This window comes from Polyodon spathula, chromosome 33 (genome assembly GCF_017654505.1).
Source record: "Polyodon spathula isolate WHYD16114869_AA chromosome 33, ASM1765450v1, whole genome shotgun sequence".
NCBI lineage: Eukaryota > Metazoa > Chordata > Actinopteri > Acipenseriformes > Polyodontidae > Polyodon > Polyodon spathula.
The window spans coordinates 1,577,840-1,599,705 of NC_054566.1; the positions used below are offsets into that span (position 1 = coordinate 1,577,840).

General features: G+C 41.1%; 1 protein-coding gene across 4 annotated transcripts in view; it reads right to left on the bottom strand.

The window, feature by feature from the left end:
- The window catches only part of LOC121303514 (golgin subfamily A member 2-like), a 48,608-nt gene that overhangs the window by 12,111 nt on the left and 14,631 nt on the right, over positions 1-21,866 (bottom strand). For all 4 annotated transcript variants that reach the window (XM_041234245.1, XM_041234243.1, XM_041234244.1 and 1 more), the window contains 17 exons: positions 21,528-21,594; positions 21,369-21,431; positions 20,750-20,830; positions 19,836-19,874; positions 19,192-19,254; positions 18,384-18,477; positions 16,791-16,897; positions 15,837-15,895; positions 14,975-15,116; positions 13,858-13,947; positions 13,231-13,338; positions 12,797-12,884; positions 12,382-12,518; positions 10,757-10,975; positions 9,029-9,142; positions 4,549-4,773; positions 3,531-3,630 (listed from right to left, as the gene is read on the bottom strand). In XM_041234245.1, coding sequence (XP_041090179.1) covers positions 3,531-3,630; positions 4,549-4,773; positions 9,029-9,142; positions 10,757-10,975; positions 12,382-12,518; positions 12,797-12,884; positions 13,231-13,338; positions 13,858-13,947; positions 14,975-15,116; positions 15,837-15,895; positions 16,791-16,897; positions 18,384-18,477; positions 19,192-19,254; positions 19,836-19,874; positions 20,750-20,830; positions 21,369-21,431; positions 21,528-21,594 — 1,796 coding nt within the window. The remainder of the gene's footprint in view (positions 1-3,530; positions 3,631-4,548; positions 4,774-9,028; positions 9,143-10,756; positions 10,976-12,381; positions 12,519-12,796; positions 12,885-13,230; positions 13,339-13,857; positions 13,948-14,974; positions 15,117-15,836; positions 15,896-16,790; positions 16,898-18,383; positions 18,478-19,191; positions 19,255-19,835; positions 19,875-20,749; positions 20,831-21,368; positions 21,432-21,527; positions 21,595-21,866) is intronic.

The following is a 21,866-nucleotide window of genomic DNA, read 5'->3' on the forward strand; positions in this document are numbered from 1 at the left end:
ACGGATATCCGAGTGCTGACTAACACTGTTTCTAAAACACAGTAACTGTGACTGAATGAGCTAACACTTTCTAAAAATGTGAACCGACAAGGGAAGAGGAGGGATATACCACAAACACGTGAACCTACACAGGAAGAGGAGGGATATACTACAAACACGTGAACCGACACAGGAAGAGGAGGGATATACCACAAACACGTGAACCGACACAGGAAGAGGAGGGATATACCACAAACACGTGAACCGACACAGGAAGAGGAGGGATATACCACAAACACGTGAACCGACACAGGAAGAGGAGGGATATACCACAAACACGTGAACCGACACAGGAAGAGGAGGGATATACCACAAACACGTGAACCGACACAGGAAGAGGAGGGATATACCACAAACACGTGAACCTACACAGGAAGAGGAGGGATATACCACAAACACGTGAACCGACACAGGAAGAGGAGGGATATACCACAAACACGTGAACCGACACAGGAAGAGGAGGGATATACCACAAACACCTGAACCGACACAGGAAGAGGAGGGATATACTCCCCCACTTCCAAAACTGTAATTATTAAAAAAGTATCCGTGGCTTACTGGTAGCTGTCAATTAAAATAATACCTGCGGGAACTGGTCTTTTGTTCATATGGAACAGCACTGGCTACAGCAAATCTAACAAAGTCAGCACAAAAAAACGAGCGTTCCCAAAGTCTTGCGAGCCACTGTTACACTCAAAACTTTTGGAAAAACCAGGATTGATGTTCAAATAGATAAGCAGAAACACAGGAATACAAGACATCACAATGACCAAGAACTGGCTTTCAGAGGCACAATGAAGGCACCAATTCCTTAAATAGAGGTAATTATGTGGAATTACTTTCTCTGATACTTTCTATGACAGCATGATAAGCAATCGCTTGTCAATAGCCACAGCATTCTCAGGTACCGCTAACAAGATTCAGAATGACTTGTTACAATCTTTGGTGTCTCAGGTTTTGCTAGATGCAATAAAAAGGAGAAGGAAGCCAAGTATGCAGCTGTAATGGTAAATGCAGCTCAGCTGTCTCGTGTTTTCATGTATGTGACTGAAAGTGTTGTGAATGAATGGTTGTTTTGTGAAAATTAGGTAGATTTACTAAAAAAAAAAAAAAAAATATATATATATATATATATATATATATATATATATATATATATATATATATATATATATATATATATTTTTAAAAAAAATAATACAAAGACCAAATTCTCATTAGTCTTTATTTTTAGATTATATTGATCTAGAAGTATTACTATGCAGGACAGCTGCAATAAGATTGTTAGCTTTACAAAACATATGGACGGATTAATCTACCAATTAAACAACTAATGCCCATAGATTAACCAATCAATTATTTTTTTTAATCGAGTGACAGCCCCAATAGAAATGTTTTAAAGCTAGAAAATTGAAATGTATGCCACACAAAGCTAAAAAAAAAAGCAGACGTGTGTATTACTTTTTGACCATGCGTGTTTTTCTTGGCTGTGTATACTAAAAAGAATACATTTTACTATGGGCTGGTCTTGTTCAAATGCATTACCCAGAACTTTGGCCTTGTTTTGGTCCCAAAATGCATATAAAATTACCCAACCTTCATTAATTGTTGGTAATTTACTTTAGACATTTTAAATACATGGTGAGAAAAATAAATAAATAATCTATCTTAATTTTTAAAGCTTTTCCTTCATGTGATGCTTGGCCCTACTTTAACACACAGCAACTCATCCTGTGGTCAACTGCTGTATTCATATACAGTCAAACCTGATTCAAGCAACCACTTAAAACACCATTGAAAAGCAGTCTTGATATAAAAGGCTATAAACATTAAGTTATTATCATAACACTAGTAGTTCCCTAATATAGAAATGCAACCATTAACAAATGGGTATTAACCTCTTTAAAAGACCTGCAACCGGAATAAATAGATCAAAGCAGCTCAGCAGCCTCTGTGTCACAGTCATGCCCGGCCGAGTGCACAGAAGGACTGCACACACAGAACCCAGCGCCAGTTAAGGCTACATTCCTATTTCAGGAAACCAGGGTTATGATAATAATCACAATCCAATAATAGTATTGGGACCAAGGGACTTTATTCTGGAGGGTCTAGAATAGATAGATGAGGGATTGTCGTTCGAAAGAAAAAGGATGTAAAACCTCCCCCTCTTCCGCACCCTCTTGACCCCCTCCTTGATGAGGAGGAGGGGGGGGGGGGGGGGGGGGGGGGAAGGGGGGGGGGGGGGGGGTGGGGGGGGGGGGGGGGGGGGGGGGGGGGGGGGGGGGGGGGGGGGGGGGGGGGGGGGGGGGGGGGGTGGGGGGGGGGGGGGGGGGGGGGGGGAAAGCTCCCCCATGGCTTCTCGACTGTGACGCTCCCCTTCCCTTGACACAGAGCCATGGGAGGAGGGTACAGTCTCAATGACCGAGTGTGGCGATGCCGATCGCTGATCATAAGCGATGAAGCGTTTTCTACTTGTTGGGGCAGATAACGTCCATGGACAGGAGAGCTAAATTAGACACCAGTACCAACACCGCAATAGAAGCATCCACTGGCAGAAACTGGGCCATTGTGCACCCTATATAGGGTGTCCATAGACCTGGACTCCATGGCAACTGGATCTCAAAAGAGAAAATCCGGGTGCACTGGGGGGCGGGGGGGCAGGGACGCAGGAGAGGTGGCAGGCTTGTCATCGAAGATTGACTGCCTTGCCTCTCCTTCTGTAGACCAGGGCACCTGCAACACTGCAGCGGCCCTCCTAATCAATGGCATAAGCTCTATTGACAGGGAGAGCTTAACCGCAGGGGCCGTGCTGTCCGACTTCACGTCCTGAAGACGTGAACGCCAGCTGCTGTACGCCAACCTCCTGAGGAGGCAGCGAGTGAGAGCATGTCATCCTGCTACCAATCTGCACTCATACTCTCACTACACATGTGCCCCGGCACGCAATGCAGACACGCCTGCTCGTAGTCTCTCTGAAAACATAATGAGAAAAGAAAATATTTCTCTCACACAATAATATAATTACTTAAATTATACAAAACATCTCATAATATTGGCCAAAGCCCAAGCGAGAATAAATTAACTCCAGCCGGAGCTATTGCAGCCTGGGGTGAGAGCACAATGTCAGCCGACTTACGATGCTTGATCCCTGGGAAGGGGCAACTCACCCTGCCGGCTTCATGCGGGGCACAAGGCCACAGCAGGCTGTAACAAACAGGCTGTGGTGCACAAATACGTGTATATAGGAAAACTAATTGATTATTTCTAATATCACAACATGAAAGACATTATCTGTCAAGCATAAGAAACCAAGCACTTTTTTTTTTTTGCAAGACTAAGTTTAAATAGAGTAATTCAAAACAGTACTATGCATTTCTTGTTTAAAGCTATACAGAGGTTGTAACATGGTAGACATTTAGGGAGACATATGTCAGAGTTAACTTTTGAAATAAGAATGCAGACTAATATTACTTTCACATAAAAGCATGTACCTTGATCTCTTGGCAATGTGCTGAGCCCTGTATTTGTATGTAATTCTTGGACCTCTGCTTTCAATTCCTCATTCTCTTTGAACAGTTGGCTCAGGTTCTCCTGAAATACAAACCAGTTAGATAGTCATTCTATCCCTTGCACTGCTGACATGTATGTATGTATGTATGTATGTATATATACAGGGCGATTAGGAAACAAGTTTACGGCATCAACACATTGTGGTTAGATGTGGTAAACTTACTTTCTAATCACCTTGTTTTTGACAGATGCATACTTCGTTATATGTGTGTGTGGGCCGCAGGCGGTAAGTCTACATTGGCAATGAGATGAAACTTGTCAGGGAGCTGCGTACAACTGAACTTGTACATATATTAGGTTCTACTGTGATAGACAGATAAATAGACAGAGATAGAGAGATAACTGTTTTTGAAGTTCATACTCCATACAGTAGGTCTACGTTTTTTTGGCGTCCAGCTCTCCGTGTGGCTTGCTAACTGCTGCACAATCCAGTTTATATCCCCGCCTTCATATTTGTTTACATCGTCAAGTCAGAAAACAGTGACGTTTTAACCACCATTTTAGTGTTTGGAGCACCATTCTTACGTAGTATGTTTTGCAATTTATGTTCTGTTAAAATCACAGAATTGGTGTACAGCCATTTTCTCATGTTGCCAGTGAGGGGAGAAGCACGTTCCTTTGAAAAGGGGCGGGCTGACAGTGATGTGAACCAATCACATGACAGATGGAGACTATAGCCTGGCGGTGTAAGGATGCGAGGGCAATAGTTCAATCTGTTTTTGCCATACATGCATGCACATGGTACAACCAAAGCGTTTAGGAAAGAGAACTGTCTGGTGGATACTGATGCTGGGGAAAGATGAACGTCGGTCAGTATTTCAACACACATCTGGGAACTGGATTTGGATGCATCTAAGTGAATCTACCAGTTATAAAAATCAGTACAGCTCAGAGAGGAGCAGTGAGTAACCCCTTGCTCACAGAGAGAATGAGCCCCACCTTGGCCTGATTCAGCTCTTTCTGGGTGACCTGCAGCTGCACCTTGCCCTGGACCTCTTCATGCTGCAGCCGGTCCATCAGCTGTGTCTGAAGCAGGTACTGTTTGTGCAATTCCTCTCTCTCAACCACCAGCTGCTGGTATGCGGCTGTGTACTGCTGCAGGTGTGTGAAGTACTGATCCCTCTGCTCCAGGAGAGTTGTGGCCTCCTGCACTTTGACTTCCATCTGGGGATACAGAGACAGGCACACTGGTTACTACACTTCAGCTCCTGGTCCCACACCACAGGCAGGAAATTCAGATGAACAGTTTGCAAGGTTTCTAATGTTTTGATTAGCCTAAACTATAAATCACTGCTTTGATTATTTGGATAATTAGCGAAGTATTACTCAATTCCAAGTTTTCTGTTTTTTTTTTTTTTTTTTGTAAGGCAGGCTGTTTATTTGTATTTATTTATTTTTATTTGGAATCGGCAATTGTATTTTACCCCATTTTCTCCCCAATTTGAAATGCCCAATTCGTAAGCTTGGCTCACTGCTGCAACCCCCGCACTGACTAGGGAGAGACGAAGACGAACACATGCGTCCTCCGAAACATGTGCCATCAGCCGTCTCTTCTTTTCACTCTGCAGCCCCACCAGGCAGCTACCCCGGAGGTACAGTGTAGGAGGACCACACAGCTCTGCACCGCTTGTAGGCAGGCACCCGGCCAGTCTACAGGGGTCACTGGTGTGCGGTGAGCCGGGGACACCCTGGCCAACCTAAGCCCTCCCCACTCTGGGCGGCACTCTGCAAATTGTGCGCCACCCCTTTACCCTGAGCCCCTAGGATGTTTATTCTATGTTTAAATCTGCTTTACTAGTTTAGTATAACCCCAGATGTTTTACTTAAATGATCACTAATGTGCAGCACTGAACCACATATGCAGCACAAATGCATTGATAACTGTACAATCTTTTACAAAACAATTTCATCCCAAGGATCCCAAAGCACTTTACACACAGACACACACACAAAAAAAACAAAAAAACCAAACAGGGTCATTCCGTGTCAAATCAACCAAAATCCAGGAAAATCCCTGTCTCAAGATTTTGATTTTGTTTACATATTGTGTAGTGGAAGACACAGGTCAGGTATGAAACCAGGCCAGGTATGCCTTCTGTAGAATTCATGCAAAATAAGTACCACCGCTTCAGTATTTCTGTGTTGCTGGGGGCCTTAAATGAAAAATTGTTCAACTGTCAAATTCCTGAGTGATTTTTAAATGCATGTTCCTTCTAAAAGCAGAATAGATATCACTTTCAAATTGCTTAGGTGTGCTCATAATTGAACTGACTTTCTATATGCAGCTCTGTTGCCGTCTGCCTACTTTACTGTCTGATTTAATGACCATACAAAAAGGCTTCAGAATGAAAGTATCGAAAACGGCCCCTTCTTTGAAGGGCTGAAACCCCTTGTGGGACACAAGTTAACAAACTGACCTTTGGTAGACTTATAAATGTACAAACATGAACACCACACATTTATGTTGTTTTGGGTTGCAGTGTACAATATTAGCAAATAGTTTGAGTTTAAACTAAGAGAAACCATAAAAACGTGTAGAAGTAAATAAATCCATATAACTAAAACCATAAAATGTGTATAATCTTTACATGCAAGTGGTTTGTCACAGGGCTACAGGAGGTATTGTTGACCTCTTATTTCTTCTTTGATGTCATCTTTAAAAATGGATTCTTGAAACACGCATTCATGGGTTATAGATGAGCGTTTGAAGGACTTGTGGTGAAATAATTGAATAGGTATGGTGGGGACCGGGTTGGTGACTTTGCACCGAGTTGGAACGGTAAGTAACCAAGATGAAGCCGAGCGGTACCAGAACAGTGCCGCAGTTCAGTACCGGTAGGTCAGTATAGTATGGTGCAAGTGCAGTGACTTGCACTGGGTCAGTATGGTATATATATTATATTATATATATAATTTTATTTTAACTCCATTCTACATCTTGCAACGTGACTATAGATTTTTCCAAGAAAAAACATGAATCGATCGACATATTGCTTCAGAGTCACATATTAAAATGGAAACCTACTGCAGAAGCTACTGCCCAAAATAAAAAGCAAGCGAGTTACATTGGTGTTTAAAAACAGCAACTGAAAGCAGTTCAGCAAGAAGAGAAGCAACATTCAAGCTAGTGGAGGCCCTCACTGCTGCCAACATACCTTTGGAAAAAATTGATTATCCGAAACTAAGGGAGTACTTCAACAAACACGTAGCAAACGCTGGAAGTTTTCCGTGTGCAAACAAACTTAGCCAAGACTATTTACCAAAATTAATTGCTTTGCACATTGTGTCTGTTAAATCTGCACTGGGGGAATGCGATTCCGTTTCAGTTGTAGCCGACAAAGCAACAGACGCAAAGGATAAACTACATACTCCACATTTTATTTGTACCTGGCAGCTGGAACGACAATCACATGACCGTGTTTTTAACAGAGCCTGTTCAGCTTGAGTCTGTAAATTTCTCAACTGTAGCGCAAGCCACTGTAAAGGCTGTTGTAAACTATGGCTTAGAATTCAACAAGGTCTCTGCATTTCTCTCTGACAATGCGATGTACATGAATAAAGCGTTTTCTGATGTGCTGCATGGAATGATGCCGAATGCAATTAACCTTACCTGCAATGCACATATTCTTTCCATGGCTAGTGATGTCTGGCATAAGAGTTTCCCTGTTGTGGATATCCTGGTTTCTTTAAAAAAAACATTTAAGCATTGTCCAAATCGTAAATTACAATCCCGGGAGTCAATTGCTAATCAAAGTGACAAAGTTCCTGCAGCAGTGTCACTTCCACCAGAACCAGAGATTACGAGGTGGAATTCGTGGTTTAATGCAGCGAGTTATCATGCAAAGAATATTCAGTGCTACCAGCAATTTGTTTGTGATGAGCTTGAAGTCATGCCAGGCACACAGTCTTTGCCTAAAATCCGTGATCTTTTAAAACAGAGTGACATTGCTGACCAAGTGAAATTTGTGACTGAAAATGCAAGCAGGTTCGTGCAGCTTCTGACTTGGTTTGAAAGTCGAAAGGTTTCTATCCACCAAGCATACAAAGTGATTGATCTGATCAGCTGGGTCGAGGATATGGCATCACAACAACTTTCAGGCTGCCAAGCCGAAAACCACCGCAGACAACAAGTGTTCCAGTCAATCACATCAAAGTCAAATAGAGCACTACAAGTACGACCAGTTAAAGCCATCTCGATTTAAACAGCCTGCTGACTACTTTTTAAGCGCTGTTAACATTTTTGACCTAAGTTAGGCATCTTTTCTGTGTTTTGATGCCAGTCTACTTAAAGCAATACCTGGATGGCAGAAAGAATATGACTATGAACGTGTTGCGTACTTGAACTATGTCAAAGAATTGCAGATGCCAGTAAAAGTGACTGAGTTTTGGAACTCGCTTTGACCGCTTTCCATGTCTCTAAAAGTTGGCAAAGCGCTGCCTTACAATTCCGGTGAATTCAGTGAATGCCAAACGTGCCATACCAATGTATGGGCAAGTGTTCACACCCCAGAGACAGAGGATGTCAGCTGCAACTGCTGGTGGATGCTGTATGCTGCCATTTAACAAATAAGACGGCCTGTTTTATGAAGGCAAGCATAAATGTCTATTCCTGAGCCTTGGAGGCAAATATATATATATGTGTGTGTGTGTGTGTGTATATATATATATATATATATATATATATATATATATGTATATGTATATATATATATATATACATACATATATATATATATAGTTTCCTATATTATATGAAAATTCCGCAAATTTTGCTATTTATGACGTTAGAGCCACGAAAAATTTAAAATTTCTCCGCGATTTAAGTAGACCCCTAATTATAATGTGCAGCTGCAATCACATTGATGGTTAAATACAGTTTGAAACTCTTGTGCAAATTCCATGGTCAAGCATGCATTTAACAAAAATAAAACTGCGGTCAGTTCTTCTCAGTGCTGTGAAAGGAGAGGGCTGGAAATATCCGCTCAAGCAAATCTGCTCCAGCATCTACCCCGCTCCACTCCCCCACTCAATATACAATTGGCTCGCTCTGCTCTGTTCACACTCGCTGGTATCCATTTTGCAGGAGGTTCAGGGGAGACACACACAGACAAGTGTCAGGGGAGACACACACTACCGTGGCACCCTGTATAACCACCACCCCCCCCCCCCCCCCCCCCCCCCCCCCCCCCCCCCACCCCCTTCCCCCCCCATTGCTCTCTCTATCTCTATTCCTCCTCTCACCGCGGGCAGTACACCTGCCCGGGGCGATAAACTGGGCCGTGGACCTCTCAAGGAGAGCTCCCAGCACCTCAGAATGGAGGCTTCACCCCGAGGTGGTCAATCTCTTGGCTGGTGCACAGCTCTTCAGACACCACCAGTAGTGTCACGGTCTAGCTGGAAGAATGGAGTCATAACCCACCTGTTCCTTTACTTGATGTAGATCCTCCTGCAGCTGCCCCATCTTCTTGGCTATTTCCTTCTTCACATGCTGCTCTGACTGCAGCCCACTGGCCAGCTCCATGTTCTCATTGGTCTGCAGGGAACATAGCACCCTCAGTAAAACTGTACAGCACTAACATTTAACAATAAATGTACAGTTTACACTAGCAAACATTTACATTTGCAGGTTAATCTACAGATTTACCGATTGAAATAAATTAAACTACAGTCCCCCCTCTCTAACACGGATCACGGGGGAAATACACAATATGAGCATTATAACTGAAGAGTGGTATAAAACAGGGGAGGGGGGGGGGAAGCGAAGCAAAAGACAATGCAACCAAGTCCAAGAAGGAGAGCGGGTCAGGCTAGGGGAAGAGGGAATGGGCTCTCCCCAGGTGCGGCTGCCGGAGCGGAGCTGAAGCGTCTCGTCTCCCAGAGAAAGCCACAGCTCCTCTCACAGCAAAAAAGGAAATACATTAGGAAAGAACAACGTCATAGGCCTAATAATTATTTAGTCATAAAATGAATGCTGAAAAAGATGTCTATATTAAAGTGCCAGTGCAGCTTTTATTCAGTTCAGAAATTATATCAAAAGGGAGAGACAGAAACAGAAGTTAGACTGAGAAGTTGTTTACAGTTTGAACACCGGTACTGCATTTACTGTAGAAATATTGCATGAATCACTAGTATAGGGAATTGGGGGACATGCTGTAGAAGCGTTATATCCGAGACGTGTTACAACCGACAGCCTTATAGAAGGAGCACTATATAACACATATAGTACTAGCTTTAGGTCCAAAAGGCACTTTACTTTTAAACAAAGGACTGTGTTGCCTCCTAGAAGGAAATCATTTGACTTACGAAATGCTTTATTTTTAAAATCGTGTCAATCAATAGTATCGTGATTCATTGATCGAATATGGCAAATAAAAACTTGAGTTCTGGGAGGGAGAATATACACAACTGAAAGTTGCAGATGTTTCTTTTTAGCTACTAAACGCATGAGTTTCTCTTTTGTTGAACAGTCTTTTTTATGAGTAAGAAAATAAACAGAATTATACTTTTTACATTTACATATGAGTTGTCAGGCTGATGTGTAAATGTACACCTGTTTCTTTAAATGTCCAATATGCAAGTTTTCAGTGCTTCACTCCATGTCTGATGAAAAAATTAAATCTTAAATCAGCATGGAACAACCACCTTGAAGTAGAAACACACAGAAGTGTGCTGGGATGAGGAAATGTCTTCAAGCAAGGGGTGGTCGATAGGTGTTATCGGGCACTACCATTCAGGGGCTATGCATGCTCCTATGCAGCCAGAGCCAGCCTGGATCAATGCTAAATGTAAACCGGTGGCTCAAATGATTACAATATTTTTATCTGATCGATCCAAAGCCATAGTTGTAATTGTAAAACGCAATAAGTCTTTATCCAGGATCTCTAACTTCTGCTTTCGCAACTAGGAAGCAGTTTCTCCAACTCTCTCAACCACTAGATTAGCCTGTCACCCAGTCCCTTAGCTCTAACCTTATGGCCACATAGCTTTCCTGTCGCCGAGCTCAAGCCACAAGCCTACCTTGTCTCTAGGAACCATCTCTCTAACCTCTAGTCCACAGCTCTAAACAGACCCACAGACTAATGAACCCTGTCCTCCCACATATTGCACTCAGGGCTTCCAATATAAAAGAGAGAGCTTGGGATCGTACCAGTTTGACAAATCCATTTTGCAACTCCGCTAGCTGCTCTTTGAGCTCTCTGTTCTGTGCCAGGGCCCGACTGATGGTGGCCTTGTCGCTCTGCATGTCCTCCAGGATCCGCTGATGGTCCACTGAGCTGTCATTGAAGCGCTGAACCATGCATTCCAGCTCCAGCATGCGCTCCTCCTTCTCCTGACACAGTCGGCTCAGCTGCTCGTTGTCTCGTACCTGCACACAAATCGGAGGAAGCTTGGTAACTGGCAGCAGCTAAACACTATCATGAGTGTCTGAAAAAAATTGTTTCCTCAAAGCAACCCAGAAATCCACCCACTGGCTGAGATTGTAAGGGTTGCTTAGCTAGGAGCCTGGGGTAACTTAGGCAAGAAGAAATCAGCAGACAATGTAATCATTTCTTGTTGAACACATCCAAAACAGAGAATACGTAAACTAGATTTGATTGACTGGAACAAAACAACAAACTATCAGAGTCTAACTATTAACCAGCTAGACTCTATAATTTAGCTGTAGTATGAAGTAACTAATAGCTAGTACTCCAGACCTGCATCTCACTGGTTACCTGGAGCAGAGACTGCACTTCAACCCTCTCACTCCTGAATGAGCCACAGAGGGGTATACATACCTGATCCTGTAGGAAGCTCCTCCCCCTGAAACAATCTAACCTCACACATAAATCTAACTCTAACAAAAGGTTATTTTAGATCGCAATTACTATGGTTATATAAAATAACATTCAAATTCAACTAGCCTTTCACTTCCCCTTTAATACTAACTGTAAAACTGTACAGCTCCTTCATTTTCATATGAATGTAAAGTCACCCAGACTAACATAATGCACGCCATGCTCAAACGTGACGTTTTCTCTCATGCACTGCAATCTGTTCCTCTCTGTTTAACTTTTTTTACCCACATTTATATATATATATATATATATATATATATATATATATATATATATATATATATATATATATATATATATATATACACACACACACACACACAATACATTTTTATTATTAAAACACAAATAAATTCTTCCTCTAACAGGATTCGACCCGGACTCCTCCCACCTGTTCACACAAGTACAAAGTTTAATTTTGTTACAGAAACAGTTTTCAATAGGTCGTCGAGTCTAGCCTCCAGTTTGCGTTTATATATTTTTTTTTTAGTCATATTTTTAAGAAGCTAATTATTTTCTATAAAACCACACAACTGTTGTAAGCATGTATTAAAAAAATACTAACATTTCAAACTAAAGTACTTATATAAGGGAGTTTGTCGGTAATGTCCATGGATTATTCTCCAGTTCTTTTGTATGCTTTATTAGTCAAGGTGTCAAATTTCTAAAGCATTCCTTAATGTATTTTATTTGCACAAGAGACCCAAACCCACTGAGGATCTAAGCCCAGCTTAACACAACAACGAAGAAACAAAATTGCTACAACCTAATGTGTTTGGTTCATCATTAAGTGAAGTTAATGGACCCATATGATTGCCTCCACCTTCACAGCAATAATTTTATTTCCTTGTATAATCATATGATCTTTTCTCACCGAGTTACATGGTAATGAACCATTTTCTTTTAGAAACGGGTTAGCCTGAATTAGAATTACCTGGGCATGGAGTTGGTTGCCGAGGGCTTCCTTCTCCTGTTGCAGTGAGTTCACAGCCTCCTGCAGAGCAGCCTCACTCTCAGTAGGTCCCTCAGGTTGAGGGGCAGCCTGGGGCACACTCTCTTGGGATACCTGGGCTGCAGAAACATCAAGCACGAGATGTTATTAATACTGAGGGAACCAGTGCAGTGCTAAACTGCAGTATGCAATATTGGAGGAGCTCATTGGTTCTGCAATGCAGAAAGTTAGAGCACATTTCAAGGAAGCTCACAAATTGCTGATATCATAATGCTAGGGTGCCTTCAAGTAAAAAAACTGTCAACTAAATTCTTATCAGTCAGCAGGCAGTAGTGGTTTGGCTTTAGTAGATATTTATAAAAGTTTAACAGTAAAGGAAGAAATTAATGAGTATTACCGGGGGTGTTCTGCAACTCTGTAACTAAAGCTTCTAGCTCTTGGGTCTTGACCAGGCTCTTCTCCCTCTCCTCTGAAAGTATGTTCACCTGCCGAGAGACACGTGGCCTTAATCAAAACATTTTTTTAAATTAGAAAATCAATGATACTATCCTGCAGACCAGTCAGCCACCTACTCCTGTAATAATTGAATATGAGGGCCAAACTGATCAACCACTGCGGGTAGCAGCCTCCTCCTTTAGGCTGTACAGATCATGGAAAATAGTAGTCTGGTTTATCGTTTCATCCTAACACTACACTGACCAAACACAACAGTAGTATTCATTAACTGGTTTTGAGGGCTACATCACCTCAGAAAAGAAACAGGTTTCTATTTTAACTGACTGCAAAGCTCATAAAATTTTTTTAAAAAAAACTGAGTCCTTGTGCACATACCTGACCAACCAGCTGTTCCACCCTCTCCTTCCAGGTGTTACCCTCCTCTTTTAGCTGTGCTGCATACTGATCTCTCTCTGCTTTAAGCTGCTGTATGGATTCAATCACCTGCAATACAGATAGCACTGAATCAAGCGTTTCATAATGAATACTAGAAATATCTGAAATCAGGTATAAAAAACCTTCTAGTTTAATATTCAGGGTTTACAGTGTTCCTTTTGTTGTTTCCATTGTAGCCACCCATACTCAAATACAGCGACAAAAGGTTGCTCTCACTCTCAATCCCTGGACATCCAGAACTCCAAAAACTCAAAAATAAAATAAAAAATACATAGTAAAACTTATCAGTAAAAAAAGTAGAAAGCCCAAGCCAAAATGAGGACTTGTATATCCAATACAAGTGGACAGGGAGAACTTGGGTTTTTTAAACTAAAAACTCAAGCATTTTTTGACCACCCTTTTAATTTGAAGGCTGTTACCTAGTCATAGAATGTTTCTCTGGATCCAGTCCACCCTTGATCTAACCCTCATTCTAAATGAAGGCATCTGTCTTTAACCAAAGCAGAAGCAAAACCAGAAAACCCTGTGGTTCCTCTTATCTCATAAGAACATACAGCCCATAGATACCTGTCCCAGCTGTGCCTCAAGCTGCAGCTTCTCCTCCATCACCATATGAAGTTGATGGTTGGCATCTGGAGGTCCTGACTGGTTGGAGAACTAAGCAGAAAAAATAAGGGGGACTTAAGACATGGAAACAACCCAAGACTCAAACCAAATAAGGCTGATTATATGGCTCCATTTCATACCACATGGGTTCATGCATGTATTCCAAGACCTGTTTAACTAGTGAACACAAGGACCCTTAAGCTGAATTTAACACAGCATGCCTCATATTCTGGGTTGCAAAATCTTTAAGTGTATCTGTGACAGGGAGAGAAGGGATCTGAACTGTAAATCTCCCTCCCGGCAAGAGAAGGCACAGTGCAAGAATGGGAAAGTGTATAACCAGGATGAGGTCAGACTGACGGGATGGGGGTGGAAGACACCGAAAGTCAGCCATCTTGGGGAGGTCGCGTAGCAACAGGGCTGCTAAACAAATCCACTGCAATCAGCTGTGGGGTCCACGGTGAGTGGACAAACCGGGGAGTCGAGCTGATTGTGGGGAGGAGTTGGGCAGTATTACGGGGCTGCAGCTACGTGAGCACGGCCCCTTACACTGATGACTAACAAACCGGAGCGCCATGTTTCTGCTTCGTTTTGTTTTTGCTTATTGTTGCAGCGTGCGAGTAGCATGGAAGCAGTCGCCACGGAGCCACCTGTTGATCACCGCGCGCACAACCCTCACCACTCTACACAGGACACTTGTACAGCACCGGACCGTGACCGGACGCAAACGTGCGGATACTTACAATGTGTTTTTTACCGTTTCTGGAACTGTGATCCTTTTGTGTGCTCCCTACCACTGCTGGTAGTGGAGCTGATTATTTAAGTGCGGAACTATAACCCTTTTTGTATACACTCCTTACCATTGCAGGTAGAGGGGTGTATTAGTTGTTCATTGTTTTGGGGAAAATAAAAATACCCCAAGGTTTAATAATTGCAAGTGCTGGCTGGACACTGACTCCTTAACCCTTACGCACCACTCACATCCAGACAGTATGTTACAGATGCTTGGATTGCGGAAGACTCCAGAAAGACTCCTCACTCCTTGTGGAAGGTATGAGCCACAATCCCAATTGCTCACCTGCTGGATCATGAGATCGGCCATCTCCAGCTTCTTGCGCAAGTCCTCAACGTCCAGTTTCATGGCAGAGTTCTCACTCACTCTCAATCGCAGCTGCTCTGACAGCTCTGAGCTCTCCTGTTTAACCTCCTCGCTTGCTTTACTGTAGACACAAAGAGCAGGCAGTGATTCAAGTAAATAAGCATATATAAAAACATGTGTGAAGTGTGAAGTAGCAAACATCTGGCATAGGTGTAGAAAGACCAGGCCAGCTGCAAGAATTTTAATACTGTTCTTAAGATTTAAATTATTTCTTAATTTGGGTTAGGGTCACAAGAACATGCAACGACTCCAAGAGAATGTTTCATGTGTTTGAAAGAATGTGGTGCAGTGCTGCATTGGCCTGCTTTGCACCAGGTAAAGAGCATGGCCGGACATTTTTTGCACCTATGCCAAACACCTCTACTTGGAGAATTAAATAAGTTTATATTTCAGGTGTCATAGATGAAGCATTTTAGGGAAGGAGAAAATAATTCTGGTTTTCAACATAGTACATACTTTAGTTTTAAACTACAGAAAACATAAGAACATAAGAAATTGTAGAACGAGAAAATGGCCAATTGGCCCACCTATGCTCGCTCGCTTTGATGCAAGCATGGTCCGTCAGCACTCAGAAGAAGAAAAACAAACCCCCATAACCAAGTTAGTAGGGGAAATAAAACAACTATAGCATTTGGCACACTCAGTGTATGTAATATTGTTTAGCAAAATTACCTGTTTTTAAGTTTTGACTCCTACTTCTGTGCCCTGTGGATATCATCCTATCTGAATATATTTATAAAATGAACCCTGATGCTTCAAATCTTGTTTTTCAATCACTTACCTCAATCTGTAAACTTCAAGCTTAAGGCTGTCCCGTTCCCTTTCCAGTTCTTTATTATGCTGTGGGGGAAAAAGATGAATAGTTGCCTTCAGTGAAAGTTGGTGGTGTTGAACAAGCCTCTTTCTATTGTTAATTGTATTTAAGCTTCGATGTGATGTATATTGTTTGCAATGTATGCAAATCCAGGTTCAGGATATCATTTATACTGTATTTATATGTTGCATTCTGTATGTATTAATGTTAAAGAAGTAGACTTTCTGGTTTTCTTTTTTAATTATTTTAAAAGTAGTACATAGCGTTTCAGCTGGTCAAAATAAATTTTAAAAAGTTATAAAAAGTAACAAAGCCTAAATTAACAAGTTTGTAGGAGAATTGAGTCAGCTTGTTGCTCAAAAAGGTAAGTGATTTACTAAAGTATTTTGTGCTCCACCCAATCAAATCTTGTGGGGGCTAGATAATTATTTATTTACTGCATATGGCAAATGCCTTTATCCAAGAGGAGTTCCAGGTCTTACAGAGCAGTAAAGGGTTACAAGCAAGCTTAGTATTTAAATACAGTGTAGTTTACAGCAAGTGCAAATGATACTACTAAAATACGATATGAACTAGGATGCAACAAGTTAAGATTACAGTTAGGTGAGGATCCAGTAATGTGGTGCATAGGTCAGGCAAGTCCAGTGCATAATAGGACCAGTGGAGCAAGATATCTGCAAGTGCAGTCTAGCTGGTGCCACCACAGAGGGGCTAGGGAAGAGAAGGAGCAGGCACAGGAGGAGTAGTGGAGAGGGCGACAGGGGGTGTAGGGGGACATGGGGATTGGAGCTAGGAGGGGGGCAGTGTTGAAGACCGGTTAACAAGGGTCTTGAATTGAATTGTGAGCAGAGATAGGTAGCCAGAGGAAGGTGCGAAGCAGAGGGGTAGCATGGTAGATCACTGAAAGACTTCACTCTGTACCTTTTCAAACTGTTTCTGCTGCGTGGACACAGAGGACAGGGTTCTTTCCAGCTCTCCCATTCGTTGTCTGGTCGACTGAAGCCTGTTGCCAAGTTCCTCTGCCTCCACTGGAAGAAAGAGAGGCAGTCGCATAAGAGTTCATTTTCCAAACAAACAAGTAAAAATGTATTACTACATTGCATATTCACTACTTGCCCAAAAATAAACAAAATAACACATATAGAATAACAGATGGGCTTCAGGGAGTTACAGGAAAATAATTCCATCTAGGGTTTATGTGACGCCATAAACTACGAGACCGTTCAGTTGAGTAGTTTATAAACTGTCACAGAAACCCGAGATGGAATTGTTTTCCTTCAACTCACTGAAGCCCCTCTTATTTTTTATAATACACCACCCCTCGTTATATCGCCCCTCGCTATACTGCGGATTCGGATATATCGTGGTCCTGGAGTTGACTCCCCATTTTTACAAACAAATAAAACAAAGAATTAATACATTACTGTTATCATATACGCACACATTGCACAATAACACAAAGCAAATACCTACTTGCTGAAGTGGTTTTTACTTTAGCCAAGGCAGTGATGTCAACTCCCTAATAACAAGCCTCCTATGTTTGGAATGTAATGAGAAGGAATCTATGAAAAAGATCCAGGAGTTTGTTGACTCAGAAATGTCTTCATCTAGACTATCTAATGTAGGAAAGCTATAAAAAGGCCAACACAATGCTAGGATATATAGTGAAAAGTGTTGAATTTAAATCAAGGGAAGTAATGTTAAAACTTTACAATGCATTAGTAAGACCTCATCTAGAATATTGTGTTCAGTTCTGGTCACCACGCTACAAAAAGGATATTGCTGCTCTAGAAAGAGTGCAAAGAAGAGCGACCAGAATTATTCCTGGTTTAAAAAGCATGTCATATGCAAACAGGCTAAAATAATTGAATCTATTCAGTCTTGAACAAAGAAGACTACATGTCGATCTGATTAAAGCATTCAAAATTCTAAAAAGGTATTGACAGTGTCGACCCAGGGAACATTTTCAAGCTGAAAAAAGAAACGAGGACCAGGGGTCATAAATGGAGATTAGATAAAGGGGCATTCAGAACAGAAAATAGGAGTCTGGAATCAACTCCGCAGTCATGTTGTTGAAGCTGCTTGATGAGATTCTGGGATCAACAACCTACTACCATATGAATGGCCTCCTCTCGTTTGTAACCTCACATGTTCTTATAATCTAGATGAATATGCCATTTTGACATCACTACTGTGGTATTATGCCTTTTTTAATAGCTCAGGATGCAAATATTGCCTTCATCCATGTATTGCATTTTATTATTATTATTATAACAACAACAAAATCCCATATGACACAGCCTAAAGGGAAAGGCATCTCAGATAGAACAGGTTGTAAACCTGAAATAAAACAAATACTGTATGTGGAAAGCAGGAAAATGCTGGCTGTGAGCAGGAACATTGAAATTAATTAAGTCATATTTTTAATATATTGGCATTTCAAGTTTTTTCCTCCATTCATGGAAGGTAGGTCTCCTCTGTAATTCAATAATAAGAGTTTCTGTATTATTGTACCTGCTTTCTGCCTTGCAGCCTGCTGTGTGTGGGAAAGTGCTGTTTGTAGCTCTGATTTCTCAGACACCAGGATTCCAATCGTCTGGATATGAACCTGCAAGGGGGATAGCAAGACTTGTTGAAATGATACATCTGTGTGTGTTGGTGAATCTTAGCGTGCGTTTGCGAGCTTGTGGCAACATGTATAAATTAATCTCTGGTTTATTTTAGAAGGGTGCATGTAGTACAATTATATCTAAATGTAAAAAAACGAGTACATTTTAGGATTCAACCAATGTGTGACCTTTATGTGCGATAGACTTGGCAGTTCATGAGAGGATTTACAATAAAAAAAATGTGTTTGTAGATCCACTAATTCTAGGGCAATATTTAAAAATGCACTAAAAACATGCTTGTTCCTAATAGCCCTATATTACTCTAGTTTTGGGCATGTACAAATCTGGATCAGCCATGGCCATTGTTAGGTTCATGACAATGGGAAATATGTGTCTTTTGGGAAACAAAAACAAAAAAACACCCAAGTGCTTATGAAAAATATAAATAAATATCAGGAGCGAGACCCTTAGGATTGAAATTGATAAGAAAGAACTCTCTACTACAGTGTGTCAAGACAGCTGAAGTACAAAAGAACTGCTTTACTTCCAGTATAAACATCAAAATGTTTCTCTTGTCCCCATACTTTTTTTTTTAGTCATGCGCAGGTGAAATTCAATTGAATGAGCTGCTGTCTGATCCAGGAGTTAGTGTGCAAGCAAATTCATTTTATTGTGAAGGAGCAGTGTTGGAGAAGTTAATACCAGAGACTCACCTGTAGCTGCTCACGCATAGCTCCCTGCTCTTTTAAGAGCTTCTGTTCAAATTCCTTATGTGCCTATAAGAGAGAAAAAAGTGTTTAATATAAAAGACCAAGGGTGATCTTTATTAATGAATACATTAAACAGTTTACACACAGTTTACCAACATCTCTCTAGACAGTGTCACAGGCACATCATTTTATTTTGTGCCTTTGTCAATTTGAGATTTTCAAGGATTCCACAAAAACAATTAGCCATGTAAAACATGGGGGAAAACACAACTAAAGGCATCTGAATAACACTTCTCCAATAGGCACAAGATAAACTATTCCCACCATGTGAGTTATAGGTGGCAGACTTACCAGTTCATAAAAAATATATTTAAATATTTATATATATACACATACATACACACACACGTTTGTAGATTAATTAAACTAGGCAACACTTTAAAAAAAGCACTGAAAACAAGCACTGCTTGTTCTTAATATCCCCCATTTTTATAACACAATTTTGGCCATGTAAAAATCTATATAGGCACCGACACTTTTTGGGGGAACGTCATTCTGGGTGGCAACTTGGGAGGAGTCTGAAATGATTTTCTGCAGTAATCCCACTTGGTAAATACAGTAATGGCCACTGCTGAAATAAATATTACCTTCTGCATTTGGTCTGCGAGTTCCTGGGATTGCTGCTTCTAAACAAACAACAGAAAAATGCATAGAACTCAGGCCACGTCACCTTCCATCTGCTTTATTTACATATTGATACTGGTGTGAAGCAGCTAGCAGTGTGTTATCAAGGAGAATTACTTTGCACATCAATACAATTAACATAAAGAGCACCAAAAGAAACTCAGCACTTATTTCAACAAAATTCACGAGATGTGATCGAAAATTTACAAACACTGTTTTAGAGCAGGTAGTGACTTTTTATTGTGCTGATTAACAACTGACATCACGAAGATGCTGAAAAATGATCTGTTGATCTTGGGCAGGTGTTGTGACTCTTGGTCTTCCAGTCTTCACTGACAGAATGTGTCTGGTTATATCATCTCGCCAGGTTTGAAATTGCTGGCTATGAGCACCCAATACGGTTAGACCCAGTACGCTCCCCTAGTCTAGCCTCTAACATGCCGATTGCACGAAGGCGCTGCTCTCTTGACAGACGTGGCATATTGTTTTTTTTTTTTTTTTATGTGATTTTCTTTATTGCTTTTACTCAAGCTTGCAATTCAACAGCTGAAATCACTCATAGCCAGTGCTCAGTATAGTTTCATAATAAAATGAATTAATGCAACAAAGAAGCATCATTCATTTGAGAGATTAGAGTGTAAGATTCAAATGTTATTTTCACAAAGTATATTTTTAATTTAACAAAACTATACCCATTTCACAAACATACTTGTTATCCATATTAAAATGTCAAATTATTGAAAAATAAATTAAATAAATAAATAGTCAACAAAACAGAAAATACATGCATTACTAGCCTGGCCCTTGAAGACTTGCAAGCCACACAGAGAGCCTGTCAGAGCAGCAGCAGAGGCTGCACTGTGCTGAGGAATCTTACCAGTTCATTTATCTTTGTACTGAGCTGTGTGTTTGTTAGATTGCTGGAGTCTAGGGCAGCTGCCAGCTCCTGGTTTCGTGTCTGATGTGCAAGCATGCAGAGAGAGGAGGGAATTGGAGAAAGTGAAAGGAGAAAAGGGAGAGGAACACAACAAAATGTTTAAATATTCTAACTAGCCAGATTGACTGCTTGTATTCATTTTCTTAATAGTTTTTATATTTACAGAAAACCTGCCATGTGTTCTTTTGCTATTTCAGAACTCAAACAGAATTGCATATCCCCACAATTGGAGACCGTGACTACCAAGATTGTGCAAAACCTAGAGTGGGACCTGTATTAGCTGCTTGCTCTGGAGTACCAAGAGTAAGGTGTATCACGACTACTGTGAAGGTCATTGAGTCACAAATCTCTGAATTAGCAAACACTCCTCACAAGTCTCCACAAGGTACAAGAGCCAATCAAAGTGATTTAGTACCTACACCAGCTGTCAAGTAGTTGTTTTATGGTAGGATACTGAGAAGTCTTGTTTTTCAGTTAGTCAAACTGTTTTGGTTCTAATGTGCCATTGAACGGCCACATTTGACGTTGAATGGTAACAATGAAAAATATTTTGTCGTACCTCCAGCTCCTTTTCATTGGCAGTTGTTATTGCACTATCCCCGTTGACATAGGATGAAGAGGACTGTAATACAAAGTAGCAAACTATAGGACTGCAGTAAAAATGAAATTTAAAAAAAGTTAAAAATATATTTAACAGTAAACGTAAAGCTACACTTACCTCGGAGAGCAGGCCGTTCAGCTGCTGGGAGAGCTGCCGCAGGCTTTCCGTGGACGAGACAGGAGGCCTGCACAACAAGCAAACACACGCTTTAAAATAAGATCAGCAGCCACCAGTCATTTCTGGGGAATTCTTGTGTGTTTAATTGTTTTTAAAAGTAGCGTATGAATGTGCTGGTACAAAATACTTAACACACAGCTTGAAAGTCACATTCATAATGTACACTGTAGCAGGACAAACACTAAAATAATATACAGCACTTTGTCATTAAGCAATTTACTTTCCAATTTAGACACTATGCCAGTCAAATGTTTTTTGGACGCGTAAAATGCAACATTA